Here is a 24,062-nt window from a genome sequence, read left to right on the forward strand (position 1 = left end):
GGGCGAAGCTGGGCCCGGGCGCTCCGCCCATCACCCTTCCACCAGCGTAACGGGGAGGAGGGGGAGAGTGCGGCCCGGGGCTCCCCCGCAGCGGGCTTGGCCTCCCGGTAAGCGCTGGGGGCTGTTGTCCGTCTCGATCCGCCTCTGACACGCCTCCCCCTGTTTTCTTCTCTGTCCGTGAACCGCGGAAGGCGCCGATCCCGCCCCGGCCATGCTGGTGAGCAGGAGGGTGAGGCGCCTCTTGCGGCTGGTGCCTGGGAAGCGGCGCTTCGGCGTGTACAGGTTCCTGCCCTTCTTCTTCCTCCTCGGGGGAGCGATGGAGGGGTTCATGATCAACGTCCGCATCGGCAAGGAGACCTTTTGTAAGTGAGGGCCGGGGGGCGGCAGGAGGAGGCGCGGTCCCTCACCCCAGCACCCCCGGACCCGGAGCAGCCCCGGGGCTGGTCCGGTACCGTGTGCCGCGGCACCTGCCAGTGCTGAACGCGACGGGCCGGCTCCCCTGAACGAGAGCTACGACGAGTTGGCAGGGCCTGACGGCGCGGTCCTCACCTGGAGGCCTGTAACGAGTCAGCCAGCCACTTCTCCCGAGCGCAGGGTGTGACACTCCGGCTTCTGCCTCCCTAGCAGAAGACACTGGGCAGAAACAAAAAAAAAGGGATTTAGAATACAAATTTTTTTTTTTTTTTTACATTGAAACAATACTCACCAGGGTTGTCATAATTTAAGTGTAGGTGTGGGTTCATCTGAAGTGTCACTTTTTCAATGAAAAAAGCAGGAAAAGGAGTATGTCACTAGAACTTAGCTAATGGCACTTAGTTGCTAGAATTAAACCATTTAGTTTTAATGTGGCATTCTTCCCTTTGAGAGATCTTGCTAGAAATTTTTGTGCACTTAAGAAAAAGGATCAGCTCCACTGTATGTTAGATCGAAATATTCTTACACAGGAAGTCTAGTTGAGTCTCCTGCAGAATAAAAGATTGATACAATTTCCATAGCTCACAAACTCACTGCAAACAAAATTGCTTCTCTGCTCACTTATGAAGGTTTAGGTTGTGGTTTTTCAGTTAAATATTTGAGGTGTACCTGTATAGTAATAAAGCCAGGTTAGAAACTAAAGCACGACATCCATGTAGCAGCTGTTACATTTCAACTCGAGCCTTATTTTCTTGCAAAAGAATTGCTATGCCTGATACTATACTACAGTAATAATTGTGCAATTTAGCTTTATTACTGATCCATAATCCATGCAACATGATAATGTACAAGACCAATAATTTTTTTTGGTGAGATATTTTTTTTGTTTGCAATAGGTATTTAGGGGTAATCAGGGTGAGGGGAGGCAGAAAAAACGATGAGGAAGACAGTGAAAGTGGGCAGATTCCTATGTTTTGTTTTAAAAAAAATAATATACTGAAGCCATACTGGCAGACCTCAGGCAGACTTTGTGCCTATAATTTAATTTCCCTTTGGCTTCAGTTAGTTTGGGCATTTGGTTTTTTAATTACCCTCGTGGGAAAGTAGACAAGAAATGAGTGTATCACACTGGAAACTTAGTTTCCCTATAAAAACATTTAATCAGGACTGATGGGAAGAACTTTAGCCTGGATGGGAGGGAGAACATGAGCTATTTTTAATAAGGATTTGTGTTGGCTTGAATTTCAGTTGCCTGTCAAGTCAGTGTCTTCAAGAGAAAACTGGATTGAAAAGTAAAGAAGAAGACAGGCTTCATAAATTTAATACTATCTTACACTTGGAAAATGCTAATATAAAAAAAATCTTTTTCTGGCAGATGATGTTTACCGCAGGAAACGATCTGAAAGACAATATGAGGCAAGGATGGGAAAAAATGAATTTTAGCTGAAATGTTTCAAGGGGAAGGTCCTGAATACTTTCAACTGTGTTAATATCAAAGAAGCATCAGTGCCATGCTGATGGTAGGGGAAGATTTTGTCTCTGCAAGATGAAGTGTAATCCACAAGTGTGTGTAAGACACTCTCAGATGACTTTGGCAGTTTTATTCTTCCATCTACTTCACATCTTTAATATTTTGTATTTAAGCCAAATACAACAGTGAAAATTTCATTGTGTTTAGGCATCCACCTCTTATTTAATGTTTGCTTAGTACTTTTAAATAAACTAAACTGAGTAAACAGTCTGGCTACTGCTTTTCTTTGCTTGATGAGACACCATTATTGTGACAAAGCCAATGGGAAAGCAGTGTTACATATTGCATACATAATATCTCAGCACAATGGAAATAGTAATTTTTAGTTCGTTTCCTTTGTACTGATAGAAACTGCTCTGGCACCCAATTTGTTTTCTTTCCAGTGTGCCTAGATTTTGACTAGATAAAAAGAGGACTGACTTTGTGCTCAGTGTTTACTCAGCCAATGCTGTTTGGAAAGTCATCCGTGCATTCAGGCTCCACTGCCTGCAAGTGCTGTAATACCCCTTGTTGCTAATCTAATACCCCTTGTTGCTACTCTAACAATGAACTGAGCTGAGGGCTTTGGGGAAAAAAAGTCTGATGCATTTACCTGGTCACAGGCACAAGTTTAGAGGAATGCGCAGTGGCAGTCCTAGCAAACCTGAATTCTGTTTGCAGGCTCCTGTCTCCCCAGAGCAGAACAGAGCTCACTGCTCTATCCTGGAGAGCTTTTGCTCCCTAGAGCAGTAGCACTAGCTGTCAGGTGCGTGGGAGCACGTCAGTGACCACTTTTAGGGTGACCAGGACAGTATAATCAGTGAGGATCGTACGTTAAATGCAATCGTTTTATTTCTGATGGTATGGGTATATGCTGAGGGTTCCACAAAGAAGCCAATTCTTAAGATCAGCCTAAAAACAAAAACGAGGGAGCTCCTGTACTTACATACGTTCCTGGGCTAACTCCCAACAGCCTTTTTCCACAGAAGTACCTTTTCATCCACTAAAGAGACTGGCTATTTTGAAGATGTTATGGTGCAGGTACTTGACCTGCAAGTGGAGAGTAACTGCTGCTCTTTGTGTTGTGTCTTCCAAGGACTTCTGGAGGACTACTGCTACTTGGGTTTTCAGGAGATAGAAGACTGGTGGGGAATTAAAGATGTGACTGTGCCACTACATATTTTGACTGGACAGCAAATGAATTACTTGGGGAAACCCTCTATTTTAGAAGTAATAACCTAGATTTTGACTTCAGTTCCAATGTAGAGCCCAAGTTCAAAACCTCACCCACAAACTTCTTTTTGCAGTCACAGATCATTGCACTGAAGTAAATCCTGACTGTAGCAATACAGTAAAGAATAAAGCATTAATAAAAATATTTTGAAAATTGATGACCTTTACTCCATCTTCCTTTACTTCTTGAGTCTTCTGGAACTCTTGTGCTTGGTTTCCATAGAACAAATAAGTTTTTCAGTATTTTATTTTTTTAATAAATAGCCCTGTGCCTTAATTACTTTTCAGTACTGAGGAGCTTGGTGTGGAAACTTGCTGTAGCTTCCCTTAAGTACTCCTATAATAGTAGCAGAGTGTTTCACAGACATCAGTGAGTCAATGTCTGATTTTCACTTAAGAGCTCTTGCTTATGTTGCAGCACTGTTTCACATTTGCAGCTGAGAGCACCAGGCACGTCTGGAAGATATCTGAGGTATCTCCAGATAGGTAAACAGACAGTGAGACAGGCTGCAGTCGCTCATCAGAAGTGTGATGTCAGAGAGTGGTCTTTGTGACCACTGCAGGAATAAAATCCTCCTCCGAGCTGATATTGTACAATTTTAAGCAACACAGATCTGTTATGACAGAAGACGAAGCTTGACATTCAGAAATCTGAACTGTAGTCTTCATTCCACAATGAAGATGCTCGTACTGATCCTTCTGCATTCTTCAATTTTGCCAGTCTCACTAACGCTGGGAATAAGAGCTGCTGGAAGGCCCCAGTGCCAGCCTGTTGCAGTATCGAGCACCCTTGGGGATTTACAGAATCACAGATCATCAAGGTTGGAAAAGACCTTGAAGATCACCCAGTCCAACCATTAACCTAACACTGACAGTTCCCAACTACACCATATCTGTAAGCACTATTTAAACACCTCCACTGCCCTGGGCAGCCCATTCCAACACCTTACAACCCCTTCTGTAAAGAAATACTTCCTAATATCCAGTCTAAACCTTCCCTGGCGCAACATTAATTTAGTATTAATTTACACCCAATCTTCAACAACCAAGGTCTGCATTTGGTTTCCATTTTATTCCTGTTGACTCCAAGTTCTGTGCTCTTTGCCTTCCCCAGCAATCTCTTTCCCATCTTCTTTCTGGGTCTCATCTCCCCATTTCCCTCCCATCCTCCAGCTTCCCCCCCCAGCTCTGTCTCCTGTGGTGGTAGGCAAGGGGAGGAAGCAAGAACCCTCCTTCTGCTTGGAGCTCAGGCCTGTGCTGGGAACACACCGCTGCTGCTCTTAGGCACTGCGGGAGCGAGCCAGGAACACAGCTTTAATTTTAAGTACTGCTGAGCCCCTGCCAGTTCTGGGGTTGAGCACGTCCATTCCTTCTTCAGCGAGCTCAGCTGGTGTCAATCCAGAACACAGCTCAGCATCTACAAAGCCATCTCATGTGTTCACTTTGCAGTGGCTTCAGCAGGCGATCCTGAGAATTAGCAAAGCACCGCTACTGAAAGCTTTCCAAAGTGTGGAAGTCAGGCCCGTATAGATATCAAGCATGGAAAATTTCAACTCCGTAAAGCAGCAGCAATAAATAGTCATCTGCAAATAAACAGGAATACTTATGCATGAGCAACTCTGCTCATCACTCCAGCATTAGAGACAATTTCACTGCCGATTCAGAATGACTTTGTAGAAAGAATGCATCTGTTTGTTAATCATTTTCCCTGCTGTTGTGCACCCAAGGATGCTGCCTGCTGAAAGATCTGTGACCAGACAGAGAAGTACTGAAAAGAAGTTCTGGTAAATCAAGTGTGTGTGTCCCCAGCCTGTACTTCTCTCTGGCACAGGGGTGCAACAGTCTTGTTCCAGCTTTTAAAGGGTAGAAAAAGGAAAAAAACTAGTCATGTGTTATGTATTAGCGAATTCTTCTCTGGAGCAAAACTTCTACCATCTACAGTGGAGGCAAGCTTTCACTTTGGACTTCATACATACAAAACAGTCCCTGTGCTCTGGTTATGGCCAGCCCCAGCTCCTTACAAGAAAGATGCAAAAATCTGCAATAGGCACTGGTGGGATAACTGGTCCAAAGGAATTTCCTTGTAATTGTTACTGGATGTTGGTGCTTTGCATGGGAATTAATTACAGTCCTCCCAAAAATCATCCAGTGGAAACTGAATTTGGGCACTCCCTGTATAGAGTTGCACAGACTTCATGATGAACCATCCTTCACCATTTTTGTCCATGCTTAGCTTAACCTGGGCTGAGCTGCACTGCTTGCTACTTCTGCTGTGCAATTCAGTGTATTCCTCTCTGTTTTCATGTCACTCCTGCTGCCTCCTTAACAGGTGATAATCTGCATAGCTAGACTTCTGCTCTGGACTTCCGATCCCTCTTGGCACAGGAAGGACTGACTGCAGGAGACCACCCTATCTCCAAGGCCTGATGGACACTGAGAATCTCTTTATCAAAGATCACCAGATCCTACTGCACTGTAGCAGCTGTCCTCTTGGGATTTTTTTTTTTTGTATGATGGCCAAAATTAGACTTGCTGGAACATGCAGCAAGCAAAAGTAATATGAAGTTTATTTTATTAATCAGAAAATTTCACATATATCAATGAATCAGATCCCATTCCTTACTTGATGTTCAAAGCACTCAGCAAACACCACTCCGATGCATTTGCAGTCAAGAGGGGAATATGTACATCAACGGATGATATTCAGTATCTCAGACTGAGCAAACAACATGTGGAAGATGATTAGAATTAGTCTCCTCTCTGCAACTGCACCATCCACCATCAAATTTTAGACAGGTGGAAGTTCTGTAAAGGTGGCAGACTGCATGACAGGCAGGGTTTATCCCCCAGGTCCAAGACATGAATGCATGTTAATTAAATATAATGCTATCTGTTCTGGTTGTTTAAATAGCTCTTCATATATCATATGCAAGAGGCACCTTGAGACTCAAGAAATTGATACCACTTAATTATTCTGGCCATTTATGGTATTAAAGAAAATTTCTATTCTGGTTTTTAATTATACTGTGTAAAACATGCATTTTTGCATATTACTGCTCTCATTTCCTTTATTATACAGCTACATAAAAGAGAGCCCTGAACCAGGTTAGCTTCCGCTATGAAATTAAGGCTGTCTGTTTATATTCAAAGCAATTAATGTGGAGGCAACTGGGACTGACTGAATCTTATAATCTCTACTCAGCTTGTTCCCAATGTGTCACATGTTTTTTAAGGTTTACTGTTCATGGTCCTTATGGCTCAATTTTCAACCACGTTTTTCAGAATCACTGTTCTTAGCACCTACCAGGCACATCTTTCAATACACAAGACAATATAAAAAGGATTCTTTACCCACACACAAGCACACATGTACCAAGGACTTGATAAAATCTGGATCAGCAACAGCCAAAATTACTTGAAATAAAGTCCTACCAAAAGTCTTGAAGGGACACTCAAACCTGGTTAATCCAAAACACTTTGCAAACTATTTTTATTCAAATTAAAAAGACTCAGGTAAACAAAGTGATGGTACATACATGTTATAAACCTGGTTAGCAGCTTAACCTTCAGGAGTACAAGATCTAATGAAAAGCCAAGCATGGATTAACCAGGTCCAAAAACATACGCTGAAAAAAAAAAAAAGTCACCAACATCAACGTTTTGATTTTTTACACAAACAGTAAATATTCTCATGGAAGGGAAGGACTGAAGGAAGAGAACAAATAATTATTAGTTGTCTCCAACTGGTTTATGAAAATACCGGTCCTAGATTAATCTATTTTCCACTCTCACAGAAGCCAACCATTTCCCATACATACTTTTATTTTAATATGAAGTTTTGTTTATGCCAGTACAATGAACGGCAGTGAAAAACAAATGAGGGGTTCAAACACCCAGAGAGAGAGAGACAGACAGACATGTCTTTTTTTTTTTTTTTTTTTTTTTTTTTTTTTTTTTTAAACCAGAGTCAGAAAACAGTTTCTTTTGCTGGTTTTGAATTCTAGACTGTAGCCATTATATCCTAATTTTTACTGCAATTGACTGAAATGCCTCCAATATACAGAGACATGATTTTGAAATAAATAAAGCTTAAAATAATTGATTAGGGCCAGCCCAGTGGCTTAGCGGTAGTGCTCTGCACTGCCTTGCGGGAGGACCCAGGTTTCATTTGCACTTCCAATCTCTTGCTCCTGGGCCGGAAAGAGCAGTGAAAGGAGGGCTTCAGCTGCTCAGGCAGGAGAGAGCCAGTGCTGCAAGTCTGCTCATCACTGACCTTCAGATAAATTAAACATCTGAGTTATACAGGCTCCAAAGGGAGTCCCATCCAGTCATCAAAAGAAAATAAATAAAACAATAACTTAACTAAAATCCATCCCAGGTTCTTTGGTGTCATTTTTGTTAATGCTGAGAAGTAGGAGAATCTGGTGGTGTATTAGTACAAGTCATGGTAGTTCCAAATACTCAAAAACTAGGATTTGCTGCCTGATTTGCTTCAACATTCTGTCTTTGTGGCTAAAAATTGCAAAGCCTATGGTAATTTAAACACATTTTAAGATGATACTGTATATATGGGGGTGATCTAAGACTATTCAGTTTCTACTTTATTAAATAAACTTGGTCATTTACAAAGGCCAGTAAAGAATTTCTGTACCACAGGTGTGTTACTTGTAGAGTTCAAAAACTGTAATTTCCCTATATGTTGCTTAGCTCCATTTTCTTCACATCCATTGCACATCTGACCTAAACTGTCCTTAAGTGCCTATCTGTAATTACATGGTTCTCTGTGCAATGACTGGAGGATTGCAATAGGAGAGGGAGAGGAATTAGCCGGTAAAATTAAATAACAGTTTGTACTTGCACATGTCACTTCCCTCATCAGTATTAATTAGATCAGCAAAACAGAACCCAAGATATCCAGTATTTGAAGAAAAATAATTTAGCCTTCTGCCAAATGTACTCAAAGAAAAATGTTCTGTACTATTAGACTTTAAAAAAAAATTTCACATGATGAACATCTCTAGCAGTAAAATGAAGTGTATCAGTAAATCAGTTCTTTTAGACTGTGTTGCAGCAACCACATTCCTGCCAACAATTTTTTCAAATTACTATAGGTTTCCCAGTTACTTAATGCAATCCAAAAGTATTAATTACTTTTCTAAAATTAAATATATGAAATTATTTACCTTTAAACAAATAACCTTCCAGTCCAAAAGGTTGATTAGTTATGAGGACAGGTAAGCCTTTAGCAGAAGGTAGTCACAACTCTTGAAATTTGGCAAGAAGAGTCTATACCTACTTTAGCTAAACTGAAGGCTGCAATGAAAGTACTCTTTCTCCAGCGTACTAGGTATGCTGAACTTACACATACCATACAGTAGTATCTTACTTCAAAGTGTCAAATTTCTCCCAAATTTTGCATTGCAAAACTTTCATTAAGGTGAAACAATACACTTAAAAGAAGCATACAAAAATGTCTTACAAAGCCCAATCATGAACAGAACATGTGTTAATTAAAAACCATCATGTTACTTCACTAACAAATTTCTTTCTCCTCTAACTTACCTTCCAAGACCTGAACTGGTTTGAAGTTCTGCATGTCTCTCCTACATGCAGACAGAATTGCTTAGGGAGAAAGTGTCCCTTTCCCACTGCTCGGTGTTAGGGACATCACAGAACCCCCATAGCAGGTCATGGTAGATGAAACATTTCACCTTCTAAGGGCATGCCAGCACATGTATTTTGTTACTGATTTAGGATCACAATGGCCTTGGCTACACAATTAAATAACTGGACAGGATTGGACAACATTAGCAGTCAAGACACCCTTGACCCGTCCACACTAGCACTTCCATGATTGCTATGGCCCAGTCAGCTGCCTTGGTATCGACTTGAAATGTCGTTTTTCCCTAGTGTCAATGCACATCTTACCTTTAACTTCTTTTAAGAGATCCTCCCTGTTCACATCCAAGTGAGATTTCTGCTGGAAGTGGCTAGCACACACAAGCACATGTACACACATTCTTCTAAGATGTAAACTATGACTAATTTCACATTCCACTGTATCAATCTGTAAATACTTTTGTTTTCATTTTTCTTCTTTTATATAAAAACAATGGCATCATATTCTCAGCAATAAAGTATAAGAAAGATGAATCCTTGACTACACTTAACCAATTATGAAATCGCCTTTCAAACAAAGGAAACATATGCAAAAATCCGTGTATTTGATAAAGTCAACTTAATATAACAAAAAGTGAAATATGCTTATTAAAAGTGTCCTTATATAAAAATGGTCTTGCAATGTACAGTAAAATGCAATACAAATTATTGTTGGTTATCTCTTCCCACCCAGTAACTAAAACAGCTATTGTTCCACAAAACTCCTTACTCCTTATATGCCAGTATCAAAGAAAGAAGCAATTATGCGACTAAACATTTTCTATGTTGTACGCCTGACGGATATTAAGGGTGTCTCGTAGCATCAAGTCTCGCAGACGCCATAACGCATCGGCCATTGTGGTATGAGCCCCTTTACTTTTCAACCAGTGTGAAGGGAGTCGGCTCTCTTGTTCTTTTGATAAGTGGACATCTCGTCTTCGTGCTGGAAGGTCAAGAAATGGTCTGATTATCTACTGGCTTTGATATTCACAGAATCACAGAATCATCTTGGTTGGAAAAGACCTTGAAAATCATCCAGTCCAACCATTAACCTCACACTGACCATTCTCAGCTACACCATATTCCTATGTGTTATATCAACCTGACTCTTAAAACACCTCCAGGGATGGGGACTCCACCACTGCCCTGGGTAGCCCATTCCAACATCTATTCACCACCCTTTTTCTAGAAAAAGGTAAATATAATTCTATGGTATAAATTTTACCCCTAGTATTTAAAACCCATACAATTGATTCTTAGATTTATACATCATCAATGGAATTAGCCTACTGGTAACATATATATGCCCAGTCTGCTGATTTGTTTTTAACAATTACTTGCATATGTACATTTTATTAAGTAGCAGATTTATTTAGCATTTTCCATACAAGCAAAAAATATTGTTACAAACAAGTGTGTTCTGCCTGGAAACATCCCACCTGTATCAAAAGCCTTACCTGCAAGGGTCTGGTCCCACTTGCTAATACTATTTGATTCAGCACTAAGCCCCTCAATATATTTCAGATAGGCTTCAGAATGAAGAAGCCTCTGTGTCTTTGGTGGAGGGGAGACGAACATGGGAGTTGTGGGCTGCTGCATAACTGGCTGACTCACTGGGCTCTGCCCGGGATATGGAGGGGGTGCCTGCTGTCCCGGTGGGCCAAGGATTCCTATCTGTAATGACAAAGTGATGGAGAGATCACTTTTGAGGAACTGCAGGGAAGCCGCTTTGCATCTGTGCATCAGGTCATCCTCATACACTGGAGCTTCAAAGCAGGTTACAAGCAAAGGCATAATTTCTCTGGAAGACACCCACTTCATCCAGGACTCGGGGTCACCAAGATGCAGAGACAGAGGAAGTGCAAACAAACCATATTCATATTTAACAGACAACATCGCTCGTATGTCTAATCTATGTAAAAATATTCCCATTACTATCACCATTTATCCTCCCTCCTATTACCCTTAATTACTCCTTTTGCCTCCTTTTTATTTCATGTTTTCTCTAATTAGATCATAAACCATGTGGTCTGTGAAGTGCAGGGTTTATCTCCAAAACATCTAATCCAAATTGATCCTGATCCTTGGACAACTGGGATACTTCCACAGAATAAATGCGAATCGCTGTCGGGCAACAACTGCAGGCACACAAATAAATCATAGTCACACAGAAGAATTCCCACCACTGTAATTAAGAAGCAGTACTGAGAACTCTTAGCACAGATATCCTGTGGTCTGGAATAACTCAGTGTCATGACATACACACTTTACTACTTTCTCACTCAACTTCTGGTTTTCTTCACACCCTCTAACCAAAACCACATTTCTCTTTATGACACAAAAACTTAGTCCATAAACTGGAAGTGTGCTGAACACTTCATCTGTATTAATCACTGAGAAGGAACATCTGATCATCATGTGTTACCCAAACTCACAAATTCTGACCTGCCAATGAACATCTGCTTCATGAGTTTGTAAAATATGGGAGCAAACAAAACAGTTTTTACCTACTCATCAACGGCTGAGAAAGTGGACAGCATCATCTCTGCATCATCAAAGCCTGGAAACCCTAAATTATCAGCAGCTTAATAGTGTGTTGAAATGACTCATCTTAGTTCAGTAGAAGGAAAACAAAACAAAGTCTTGCCTATACTGCAGAAGTTATCCCACTGGGCAGAACCTGATCAGTCTAACAACAATCCAGCCAATAAATACAGACATACCCTCTTGAGTGTAAGATATTAACTGGTTCTAAATACATCGATGTATTTGATTTATATTCTCCCTGGGAAAAGCTACTGAATCCCTACTTGTCTTAACTGAGAAGTTCAAATGCTAATTCAGAGCCTTAGAGCCTCATAAATAATGCAAAAACCACTCACCTGCTGTCCAAAAGGACCTGCTCCAGGCGCTGGGGTCCCTACCATGGGGGACACATTTTGGCCTATAACACCTATATTTCAAAATATAAAATTAGTCAAATTTAAGAGCAGTGAAAAATACCTCTTTGGTCTTCTACAGTAAGAATTTAGGCTTTGATATCATTGCTCACAGTTATTTTAAGCAAGAGTACAACATTCAAATATCCCCTTCTTCCCCCAATAAAAAAAAAAAACACTTTAGAAGTTTCTGAATGGAAAACAAAAAAACCCAACATGACAACTACCAATGTGGCCTGTTGAATTCATTTAATTAAAGAAATGCAAAGTGAATAATTTTCGGTTTTCAGGGTTTTATCACATTACTTAGTGATGGCTATATCTTTTAAGTTATAATACACGCCTTTGTCTTGATAGGATCTTCCCAGAATCTTTTAAGAAAGGAAATGATGGTTTGCTTTAGTAACATTCAACATTTCCTTGTGTTCAGTCTTATAAAATACATTCACAGCAGGAAGAAATCCAAGCCACTGCACAAATTCTGTTAGATCTCACTAATATGAAACACAGTTAGCAAGTTAAGCTTAAATAGCCTTATATATGAGACCAATGAACATTTAAAATAAATTTAAAAAAAACCTGTTAGTGTTTCTCAATCATATTGAGGCTTTTCCCTACTGCAGAGTGCAGCAGAAAACACTCCTGTCAATCTTACATACAAAAATTTACAAAATTTTTTTCTCTTCTAAACGAGAGTCATGCAGTTCCTGATATTTTACATACAGATGCTTTCTTCTGAAAAAATGAAAATTACGCGTGCTGCTGCTTTTCTTTCTGTTTATGCCACTTCTCATATTCATTCATTGGAAAAGCTGCAAACTAACTATGCTCTGCCTGAGGGTTTAATTTGCATGCAGATTTCTGTGTCAGTGATCAAAAGATGTGCCACTGCTTTGTGCACACTAAAGCACATTTCAAACGCGTTTTCCATTTGATCTAGGCCCCTTTAAACGCATCTGTACTAACAGCAAGTCAGAAGTTGGGAAAAACGTTGATAATACAAGCTGTGGAATATGGCATGGATTTTTTTTGGTACAAACCAGAAGTCTGGAGGAGGGCACCCTCACTTTTCCAGCATTAGAGCATGGCTTCACCCTTAGCCCACCCCATCCCATTTAGCACCACTTCACATGTGGTCCTTCATGGCTTGGCGTTATTTTTTCCCTAATCCATATCTTCTCAGTTTTAAACACCATACATACAGCCCACCTCTCCAGCGGGAAAAACTCTTCAAAGAAATGCATTGTCCTGGATTCACCTCTCAACCATTTGTATTGGCTGATGTGTGCTACTTGTCACTGCCTTGGTGAGCCGGAGACAGGCTCACAGACACACAGCCGTTTTCCTACTCCCTCTATGTGACATTATGGTGAATCTTACACACCAGCGAAAGATACAAGGTGCACACCTAATACTGACAGATTTAAAAAAAAAAAAAAAAAAAAAAAAAAAAAAAAAAAAAAAAAAAAATAAAATCTCTTTAACAGAGCTTCTGATAAACACAGTTGCAAGTGGGGTAGGAGGAGGCCAACAAGAGCACTTTTGTCCACAGCTTGTTTAACTGCTGAACATATGGGATACACATCTTTTAAATAAGCACATGAGTTAACTGAGGTAAGAACTGAAAGAATCAGCAGAAAACAGGATCAGAGGGCAGATCAACATTTTTCCCCATAATGGGGACATGTTAATGGCATTAACACTGGAAAAATGTTTATGTTTTATTCAGCCTCACTTTTCATGAAAAGTGTGGCAAAAAAGTGGCAAACATGTAGTAGATATGCTCTCAAAAATCAATTCAAAGTTTGGCCACAATAGTATGCCTTATTTATTAAGTTTACCTTATCCCCAAATGTTTCCAGTTACTGTTCTGTCAACAAGGTTTAATCTGAATACTGTTTTATAATAACACATCAGTGCTCTAGTGGCCAAGGGGTCTTAAATGACCAAGTTCATTTAAGTGCAGTCTGACTACTGATAAACATTAACATACTGAAAAAGAGTTCAGTAAGGAATGAGAGCAATAAATATCATTTAAAATCCAACTTTAAATGAGAAAAGGAGGAGTGGAAGGATGATGTTCAAATGACATAAAGATATGAATAGACTGGTTTCAGCTTTTCAGACCTCTTATAAAATCAAGCACAATTGTAAAGTTTTTTGGCTGGAGCAAAACTACTGCTGGAGCAGCATCACGTTCTCCAGTAACCTTTCCCTGTCAGTTTACTGGACATGCCATTCTGTCAACAATTTGCATATTCCTCATATGTTCAGCAGTGCATTGTGTGCGCTGCAGCTAAACAAACCTGCAATGTTCAGAAACAAAAGCTATGATGAAAACAAGCTGCAGATAATTTCTGTAACAACTGGTTAAATGGCAAGTACATGAAAATGAAATACTGATCGAATGAGGATGACATTCTTACCGGGTGGTGGGATGCCTGGGATGCCTGGCATACCTGGCGGAAGTTGGTGGGGTGGGGGCACCCCTGGGTGAAGTGGCTGCATGCTGCCCATGCTAACAATGCCATCAACTGGGCCCTGCAAAGGTGGCAGCACCGGTGGATAGCCACTTATCATGCCTTGAAGGACACAACAAATTTCAAACATGCATCAATAACATGCAATATGATCTACACAGTAAGACATGCACTATCCATAAAAAAAAAAAAAAAAGCACCTTTAGTACAGCAAGACAATACTAGGTACCTACAATTAGTATCTTGCAAAAATGAACAAAAATTAAAAATAAAGTTATAAATATGAAACACTATACTTCTGATGAATTAGTATTTAGTGTATTTGTATGTTCCTCATGGGGCAATAAATGCTGAATATTCAGATATGTTAACACAAGGAATAAATTCAGCCACAATTAAATGTTACTAACGCAAGCAATTTTAATACAGCTTAAAGCTCTGCCATCTGCATTCAGCTTACACTGAGCAACACTAAGTATACAAGCTTCATGTACAGCCCTGCTATGTGGGCTAGCTCAGAGACCAAACCCAACCGGAACAAAAATAAAAACCTATATATTTTTCTGCAGTGCATATGCAAAATACAAAAGCCCTACAACATTCACATACTTAAACCTAATGGCAGTGACAGGTGATTTTTATTAAACCATCTCCAGTATGAACTAAGGAAGTAACTAAAATTTTAAACCTGATAGCACTGGATGTGCTGGGCTGCAGTAACTTACACTCACAGCACTAGATTAAAGTAAAAGGACTTACAAGGACCACCTGCAGCCCCTCACAGAATTTCACTGTCAGTGTCTTCTAGGTGTCTTTATAGGAAAACCAATGATACAACGAAGACAGTATTGTGCTACTACTCATAAATTTAGTTGCCTGCATGTGAGGGAAGACTATTTAGGGCTTATTCTGATTTTGGCTCAGGTTTGCTGCTATCCATGAGTGAACCTACACAATATTTAACTGCACTATGTTTATTAGGTCCTGTAATGTAACTTGCTTGTCCCTTGCCTGTTTTCTAGGCGTTTTAATTTAAATGGATGCATTGCCAGGTAACCAAAGAAAGGGGTTGGAAAGACAATGAAAAGATGACAGAGGACAGAAGCAGGTCTAGAGAGATGAGGTAAGTTCAGAAATGCAAAACCGCTGGGGCTTCTATAGTCTGTTCCAAGAAAGCACCTACTGAGTCTTTGCCACGCTTCCGGTAACTCATAAAAGAAACTTTCAGAAAAGGGATTTCTGGAATAAGACTGGCCAAAAACTCACCCCCGCTTTGACTGAAAACAAAGCTGTCACAAGCTCAGAACTGAAACAGATCAAGCAGCTTCAATATCCAAGCTGAATTTGTCACTTCCTCAGGAAGAGTTACAAAGCTGAGAAACCTAAAATTCCAAAAGCTTGCTTGGAGGAAACAAGAAAACAAAAAACCTGGTATCTCTCTCTCAAACCTTCACTTTCCACAGGACATCTAGATTGATACTTATTAAACAGGTCTTCAGTACCTATTTCAAATACCAGGAAGCTCATCTGTACCTCTTTAACATAACTGAAATCAATATTTCTAATGGAAAAAGTAAAAGAAGAAAAACAGCAAAAGCATCCCTAGAATAAAGAGCTTTTTCTGTAGCTACTTCCTGGTACTTCCAGTGCATCCCAAGCCGCAATCAGATCTTCAATGCATTCACATACACATCTGAAGCTTTAAGACAAACAAAACAAAACACCTCCAATGAAACAAACCCATATTTATCAATCATCAAAGCACATTTCTACATTTCAAACTAAAATACTCACTGAACAACTGGCTGCATTAATAAAGTTGTCATCAAATCTCTGTGAGAAACCAGTTTGTGTAGCTCATCACAAGGTTGTAAAAGCAGACACTTTTCATACCCCATGTATGAGTTACCACTTTGATTTTAAACTAGTAAACATAGGCAAAATATTTCCAGCTCCCACAGCTGTGATTTATGATGTCTTTCAAATTACTTGTTCTGCCATTTTTTACTATAACAACGTAAGATTAAATAAACTTTTGTAATGCCTAAATTTACAAGAAACTAGAGCGCTAAGCACTAAGAGAAATGCATATCAGAAGGCATCCAGATTTCTTGGACCCATGAGCTATGAAGAAGTTCTACGAACTTTTGAGATGGAGAAGTTATCTGAACTAGAGAAAACCAATCAAATGATGGAGAAGGATGTGAAAGAGGTCTCAACAGCATAAGATACTTCTAAGTTAGATTTGTGGAAACCAAGAGATGAAAGACGGTATTTTTCAAATGAGCCAAAAAAATTAAAAGGAGTTTAAAAAGATCCACTTGATCATCTACTTTAAGGAAGTATTTCAGCATGCCAAAGAGAAGAGGCTTGAATGTCTAACTGCTTGAATAAGATGACGGTCTTAAATACAGGTTTGCTTTTGAAGAGGCTGCCACAGGAAGTTATCATGTGTAGTTTGCAGTATGCATGTTTTTGGAAAAGTTTTAAGGAAGTTTTAATAATAAGTATTACTGCCCATTGACACCTACCTCCAAAAAACTGGACAAGTGACTCAATGCCAAAAACCCAAGAACCAAACCAAGAAACCATAACCACAAGAGGATGATATTTCTACATATTCTAGATTGAAATAGGTTACTCACAAAAGAGATCAGCACTAAGGAACTCCTTTTTTCTTTTTCTTAATATAAGTACAGATGTGTACACACCCACACAAACACACACCAACTGCAAACAGTTCAGAGGAAAATTATCAAGAACAAAGTGAAAAAAAAACAAAATAAAAATGTAACTCAGTATAAACAAATGCTTTGTAATCTGGAGACCATGAACCAAATAAGGAATGTGCCTTCAGTTTAAACATCCATGCAGCCTATTGACTGAAAAGGGATTTAGAGACTGTGATGAAAAACACTTCAGCCTGTCAGCTCTAAATATGGCCACAGCCTATGAGACAGGAAACAAAAAGAAAAATGACCAAAAAAAAAATGGAATAATTGGAATGCCTAAGGGAAAGTTAAAAAAAAACAACCCAAAACAACCCCTCTCCAAATACTCATTTTTACCTACTTGGCGCTATTTTGATCTTGACTGAAGTAATCTAATTATTTTAATTAGAAAGGGGAGAAGGAAAACAGCCTATCAGGTAATAACCAATTCACTTTCTCACTGATGTATGGCTGATTCCCATAGAAGAATCTCCAGTGGACTACACTGTCTTCAGACCTGATCCTGAAAATACTTAATCCGAACATATCCCCAGTGAACTCAAGTGCTAACGAGCACAACACCCAGCAACAGGGACCTCGTGGAAGAGTTCTCCAAGCTCAGTTCTTTTCTGAAAAATCACCTCATAAACCAGCAATGTTGGCATTTCGTATTTGTTTCTGCAATGGCTCTAGATCCTAACCTGCTCTAGCTACTGGTGTCTAATTGGCAATTCTGTAAAAGCTTTTGCTTGGATTTAAAATCTGGTTTGGATTCTGTTTGCCTCTCACCCTCCTGACAATTAAAAAAAGTAATAATTTGCCTCCTACTTCACCACTTCCACTGATGCTGCATGCACTAGAAGACTATTTAGCTCACTCCCCTCCTGCCATAGCAGGGCTAAACATGAACTCTGCAAAATAGAATGAATAAACACGACTGCACACAAGCAGAACGGGACTACCGCACAAGGAGGACCCCTTTTCCCTACATTTTCAACACGCTACTCACTACTGAAGCAAGTAATGTGGGACTACCAGGCTACCACTGCGGTTATGTATATTCATTATGAAGAAAGACTGAAGAGGTTGAGCTTTTTCTTCTGTAAGAACAAAGTGACCCAAGAGAGTGTTCAGAGTTATGAAGGGGGTTGATATAGTGGATGAGGAAAAAATGGTCATAGCTCCTACGTTTTACCTGCAACGGGTGTCAACTGCTGATTGAGCATTCCCATTGGTGTTGGTGGCGGCACCACCCCCATAAGAGCCCCGACAGGAGTGCCTGCCCGGGGGGAGGAATTCTGCTGCTGTGCTGCTCGCTCTCTCTCCTGCTGCTCAGCAACTTTAGCTGCCCGCTCTGTAAAAGTATTTTAGATTTTCAGTTCTGTTTTGTAACCCAGAATTTCAAAATATTATCTGTTCATTAAAAAGGACTAGTCAAACACTGGCATAGTTTAGTCAAATATAAAGTAGAACAGATGAATCTTTTTATACAGCATATGATTTGATTTCATGTGGCTGCAGCTAAGACTTTTAGAGAACCTTTCATGAAAAATATTCCACAAAGTTTTATCTCTTTCTAAAAAATAAATAAATAAATCAGGAAATAAAAATTTAAAAATCAAAGAACAAATTTGATAATAACACCAGTGTTACCAACATGAAGCAGCAGTCCAGCACTAGGCTCAGTCCGCACTAGGAAAACATGGCAAAACGTTCCCTCCTTTGACACCACTGGCCCAGCTAAACCAGCTGCAGCCAAGGCCAGCAGCTCTCAGATCCGCTACCAGCTGCTGCAGGAATTTTAAGCACCATGTCTATCAGACATGCCCTAAAATAAGATGCAAATAGCAGATAGTAGTGCCAGCCAGCGGCCTGCTTGTTCTTGGGCTCCCCATATATTTTACTGCTGAGGTAGCTGAAAAATGGTGGCAAAGTTGGGAAGCATTTGCAAAGTTTCCCTAGTGTAGATAGGTCCTTAGTGTTTGGAACATAACAAGCAGCAGTTTGATGAACCAAAAATATTTTTCTCTGCCTCTTTCTGTCATTTTCCCCATTTGGTCCCCTTTGAGCTACTAATTTTTTTTTCCTTCTTTTTTTTTTTTTTTTTTTTTTTTTTTTTTCTAACTCACATTGTGCTGCTCACTGGAGGCCATGTGTGTCCTTTGTACGATGAATGTGGTCATTATCTCAATCAAGTTTCTCACTGTGACTGCAAGAACAAAAGATCTACTGCAGGGGGATCTGACCAGAGGATAATTTTATATTAAGGGAAGGGCAAAAGGTCATGGGAAGAAGAAAGAAAAAAAACAAAACCCAAGCAAACAAAAAAGGATATACTGAATGCCCACTCAAGGTGCTTTGGGGGCATGCAAGTTGCTGATTTGTTTACTCTGAACGCTGTATCTGACTGACGCGATGCAGAACAACAAAGAATAAATGAATGCAGCATACATCTCCAGCAAATTTTAATAACAATGAACGCAGGGCTAGAAGTTCTCTTGCAGTTGGTGAAAGATGAAAACTGCCACTAAAACGGCAACCAAGGTCCTCTGTCAAACAAAGGCTAAGAAGAAGTTCATCAAGGAGATTAAGTTATACATCCTGCCAATGTTATTCATTTTCTCTAGCATATGACTTCGAACATCTATCACGCGTTTGTCTCCTGTAGAATCTGTTTGTGCAGCTTCTAGCGCTACCTCCATGCACTGAAAGACCAGTTTAATTTCCAAAGTAATTTCCTTCCTTCTTTTCACTTCTGTCATTTCAGGAAGAGATGACGACGCACAGAAACTCCTAAATTTACTACAGGCAACTTATACATGATTGAGCACAAAATATACAAGACATTTAAAGGTAGATCCTGAAGTAGAAAAATCCTCTTCAGAGCAGAGCAAGCATTTGGGGAAAAGATGAAGCAGCTGTTCTGACTCTCACCTACTTTTGGTCAGCTAAAAAAATGGTCAGACAAAAGCGAAAGTTCTGGAGACACTCTGATGAATGAGAAATTACTATTAAGTGTCAGTTTTATCAGACCTCAGAGTGCTGAGCTTTGAAGAAGGACCTGATGTAGGACAGTACTTGAGTTTTACCTAGCCTCTATCAAAGCCATGACTGCCATGGAACTAACAGATGATACAACACTGCCAGAAGGGAACTGTAGCAGGTGTCTAAAAGTTCAGCCTTGAGCATTCACCATAATACTCAATACTAAACCCAAATTGTTTAGGCCAGCACTTGAGATCATTCAAACATTTCTAACACATCTCAAGAGACAGGAAAGAGACTTTCCACCTTGAACGGAGCTTTTCGTTAAAACAGGCCTTTATTTCAATCATGCATTATTTTATTTTATTTTGAGGAGTTTTCACAGTGCAGTTTGCCTTGCAGGCATCTCCAATGCAACCTGTTCTTTGCTCAAATCTTGCTAAAAAAACAACTATTACTCTGCACATATACCAAATGAAATTTTCAGTGGGTCAAAATGGATCTAAAATGCAAACTACTTTTCACCAGAACATGGAAAAGCATTTCTTCAATGACATGTCAAACCATGCCCGTTCCCTGCTTCCTGGTGCATATCCACACTAGAGTGCACGTGATTTTTGACTTGTCACAGTGGAAGGAGTTTCTCTCCTTTCACAGGTCGCAAGCAAACACAGTTTGGACGCTTTGTAACCCCATCCCAACCGCTCAAAACCAAATAAATTTAAGTGTAGTTCTGGGCAGACACCAAGCCAGAGAAACTGCAGCCCAAAACCCAAAAGCTTTGTCAAATTTTAATTGAGAGGATTACAATGGAAGCATATAGGCAATCATTAACACAGTGGACAGATACTGTCGCTACAATCACATTACATCTATGTTTTCCTGCAGAACTGCAAGACATCAAGCTGCTCTAAGCTAGGAAGCGATGACATCCTACTGCTTAAGAATTAGACTGTGAGGAGGGATCTGTCAATAAAAAGATACCACATGCATCTAGTAGGGTGTAAAAGGAAACTACAACAGGAAAAAAGTAAGGCCATAATACTTTCACAAAGAGCATTACCATTTCCCTTTACAGCATCTGCAAAGAAAACCTGCACATAGCTGAGTGGTGCTGTATTACTCTCCAGTACTGCAAAGAGGTACTACTGCAAATTCAGAAAGGACTGAGGCAGCTGAGAGGGGAAAGTGATAGCATGCAAACTTCTAGTTGGAAGATCAAAGCTGCTTTTGAGTATGCAGAAAGCCTATTAAATCTCATTTTTACAAAAGCAAAGTTATAACTTAATTGGGCAATAACTTTACAGGGTGTTGAAACTTTCCTATCCAAAGCAGCATTTTATTCCAATAAAATTCAACAGTTGCTTAAAAAATGGACTTTTATATTGGAAGTGTTGACACATCATTAAGTAGAATAGTAACTATGGATGTTAAGCCAATGTATTTGGTTTCAGTACGGGCCCACTGTTAAGGATCAATTGTGTTTTATTTAACCAAATAAAGTTGAAACACGTTCACCAGGAGGAAAGTGGAGAGGGAAAGAGAGAGATAGAAAGAGAGAAAAGAGGGGGGGGAGGAGGGGGGAGGGTAGGGAGGAGAGAGAAAGAAAGAAGGAAAGAAAGAAAGGAAGAAAGGTCTAAAGTATCTCATGCCTATGAAATATTCCTAGGCTTACTTCAGGATATGAAATCTCTCAACAAAATCAGTTACAACAGTTGATTAATACTGAAATTGAACCAAAAGGTCAGTTTACAGTATCATAACAGATTCTGTATCCTTGATTTTATTCTACCAAAGCTTTTTAGGACTCTAAATACTGTTAATCAAAGAACTTTTCCCCGCTCCGCTGGAAGCCTTCTTACCTGCTGCTACAGCTCTGAAGAGCTTCTTGTCCAAAATAACCCTCAGTGCTCCATTAAGGAAACTTTCACAAACCATTCTTCCAACTGACTTCCAGCACAGGGGCTTCATGCCCCTTTACTTCTAATTTGTCCCCATTTTCTTGGTCTTTGTTTATTTCATTATTTGTGGCAAAGACATTTAAATTATCAGTTGTGCACTACATAACTTAAACGTACTCTCTGTTCCTCTTCACTCATTTCTCAATATGAACTTCTCTTTAAAGTACATCCAGAACACAAGCAAAACTATCTTCTTTTATTAAACCCGTCATCTGAGTAACACTAATGAACACACTGAGAAAGATAAAAAAGCAGAAAAGAGTTTAGCATCTTAGTTTTTATTTACCTTCATATTCTGCTTTCTTTGTTGCTTCCAAGTTTCTCCATTCAGTTCCTACAAGCCTGCTGAGCTCTCCAAAGGAGTAGTCTGGGTGCTGAGCTTTAATCACAGCTCTCATCTCGCTGCTAAATAAGATGTACCCACTCATGTTGATCTTCCTTTTTGATCCCTCCTTCTTGGTGCTGCCCTTAACAGACTTGGGAGTGGACTGTGAGAAAAAGTAGTTATGACCACAAGTGTACAAAAGAGAAGCTTCTCGACATACAAGATTCAAATCTGTAAGAAACAGTATTTTAAAATATTTCCGCATTTCTCTTGAATACATTTGCACATCCAACCTTACAGCCCCTAAAGAGAGATTGCATCTATTGATGCATGACAGGAGCATACACAGACAGTTATGAAAAGCACACAGGAGAAGGAAAAAACCATCACAACGTTCTGATGCTTTTCAACCTTTGTACACATAATGCCACCTTTACAACTGAGTCTCCAAAAAATTCTTAGTAAGATAACACGGAATGCTTACTATTAGCTAAAAATCACTCCAAACAGAACGAGAGGACAAAGACTGAGTAGCAAGTAAGTGAGTATTTGGAAGGCCAGAAGAGAATAAATGTGTTATGTCACAGATTTCATCCATTATGCTGTTCAGAAATATTGCCAACACAAGTTGAGTACAACTTTTTGTTTGTCATTGCACCTTTTAGGAAAATGCTTCCCCTTTTTCTCCTCGGTCTTTGTAACCCCTACCCTCCCTGGCTCCATCTTCCATTCTTCTCATCCCTAAATGCTGTCTATTTTGCCTGCCATACTTTTCTTTCTCTCCAGTGTTAACCTTTCATAACATAAATAGCCATTTCTCCCTGAAAGAAACAAAGCCCAGTTTTGCTATCACTGCTTACCTGCACAACAGGTTCACATCACATTCTTATGCTGATGAGTAACAAAAACTCTGCTCCTTTGCTTTTCCTACCATGGATGCTCCTGTTGAGAGCTCCTTGATGTTTCCACACATCAAAAAGTTTAACCTATTCTGACAATCACTGAGATACCACAGCTGGAAGCCCCCTTTTTAAGGTTCCTTACATCTATATTTGTCACAGAAGATCATAATACACCTATACTCTGATCAATAAGGACCACAAATGTATTATCATACCTAAACCCTCAAAAGGCCTTTTTCATATCCCAAACATTACAAATTTCTTACATCTTGAAAAGTGTGATTGATTCCAAATACCTGTTGGGGAAAAAATGAAAGAAAAACATATGCCACTGTTTTCTTCCTATCCCGAAATTTTGACCGTGTTCCTAACTCCTTCTACTTGACACTTTGACCCCACAGTTCAACATTCTCTCAGGTAAAAACAAAGCTTCAGCAATACCAAGATGCTTAAAAAGTGTTGTTCATCTATTTAAGCCGGGCAGTGGATAAACTGAAGCATACTTGCATGTTATTCCAAACTTCACTGTATTAATTTTCAAATGGCAATCCACCCTTAATGATTTCATTATGAACCTGAAGACAACACTTCTCTTTTTGGGAGGTAGTCTTCTAGGTTTGTCTGTAAGATGGAGGGAGTGAAGAAAACTCCATGCAATTTCTGGGATGACCACAAGGTATGTACAATTCATCCTGGCTTCTCAGGCAAGCCCACGTCCGCAGATGGAGAATTCTCAGTTCAGAAACAGGAAAATCTAATGATGTATTTGGCCTTTTATACATCTGCACTTAGATAGCTACAAGTTTATAATCTGTTTTTGCCTTCACAGTGCTTGCAACAGTTTTGATAACAGTAATCTAACATAAAAGCCTACCCATCAGTCTGGAAGGGCAAACAGGACTTTGAGAAACTGTAAGAATTCTGAATTAGGTTCTTGTATTCTC

At 39.7% G+C, this 24,062-nt stretch overlaps 2 protein-coding genes across 13 annotated transcripts in view; one reads left to right on the forward strand and one right to left on the reverse strand.

Moving 5' to 3' along the window:
• The first annotated feature begins 6 nt into the window (after positions 1 to 6).
• SMIM4 (small integral membrane protein 4) lies at positions 7 to 2,152 on the forward strand. Its single transcript, XM_026857457.1, has 2 exons — positions 7 to 362; positions 1,790 to 2,152. The coding sequence occupies exons 1-2, from the start codon at positions 212 to 214 to the stop codon at positions 1,855 to 1,857; spliced, it is 219 nt and encodes a 72-aa protein (XP_026713258.1). The 5' UTR covers positions 7 to 211; the 3' UTR covers positions 1,858 to 2,152.
• A 6,317-nt stretch (positions 2,153 to 8,469) lies between these two features.
• PBRM1 (polybromo 1) overlaps positions 8,470 to 24,062 on the reverse strand; it is a 59,869-nt gene continuing 44,276 nt past the window's right edge. For 3 of the 12 annotated variants that reach the window (XM_026857295.1, XM_026857296.1, XM_026857291.1), the window contains 6 exons: positions 22,178 to 22,379; positions 18,141 to 18,299; positions 14,181 to 14,336; positions 11,698 to 11,768; positions 10,273 to 10,489; positions 8,470 to 9,758 (listed from right to left, as the gene is read on the reverse strand). In XM_026857295.1, the coding sequence (XP_026713096.1) occupies positions 9,586 to 9,758; positions 10,273 to 10,489; positions 11,698 to 11,768; positions 14,181 to 14,336; positions 18,141 to 18,299; positions 22,178 to 22,379 (978 nt within the window). In that variant the 3' untranslated portion in view covers positions 8,470 to 9,585. The remainder of the gene's footprint in view (positions 9,759 to 10,272; positions 10,490 to 11,697; positions 11,769 to 14,180; positions 14,337 to 18,140; positions 18,300 to 22,177; positions 22,380 to 24,062) is intronic. The other 9 variants (XM_026857294.1, XM_026857293.1, XM_026857292.1 and 6 more) reach the window with 5 other exon arrangements.

Source organism: Athene cunicularia, assembly GCF_003259725.1.
Source record: "Athene cunicularia isolate RWA chromosome 12 unlocalized genomic scaffold, athCun1 chr12_part1, whole genome shotgun sequence".
Taxonomy (NCBI): Eukaryota; Metazoa; Chordata; class Aves; order Strigiformes; family Strigidae; genus Athene; species Athene cunicularia.

What these genes read in the sequence shown, in the direction of transcription:
- SMIM4 (XM_026857457.1), top strand. Translation starts at nt 212, where the DNA reads ATGCTGGTGAGCAGGAGGGTGAGGCGCCTCTTGCGGCTGGTGCCTGGG. An exon ending in CATCGGCAAGGAGACCTTTT is followed by an intron (nt 363 to 1,789) that starts GTAAGTGAGGGC and finishes TTTTTCTGGCAG; the next exon opens with ATGATGTTTACCGCAGGAAA.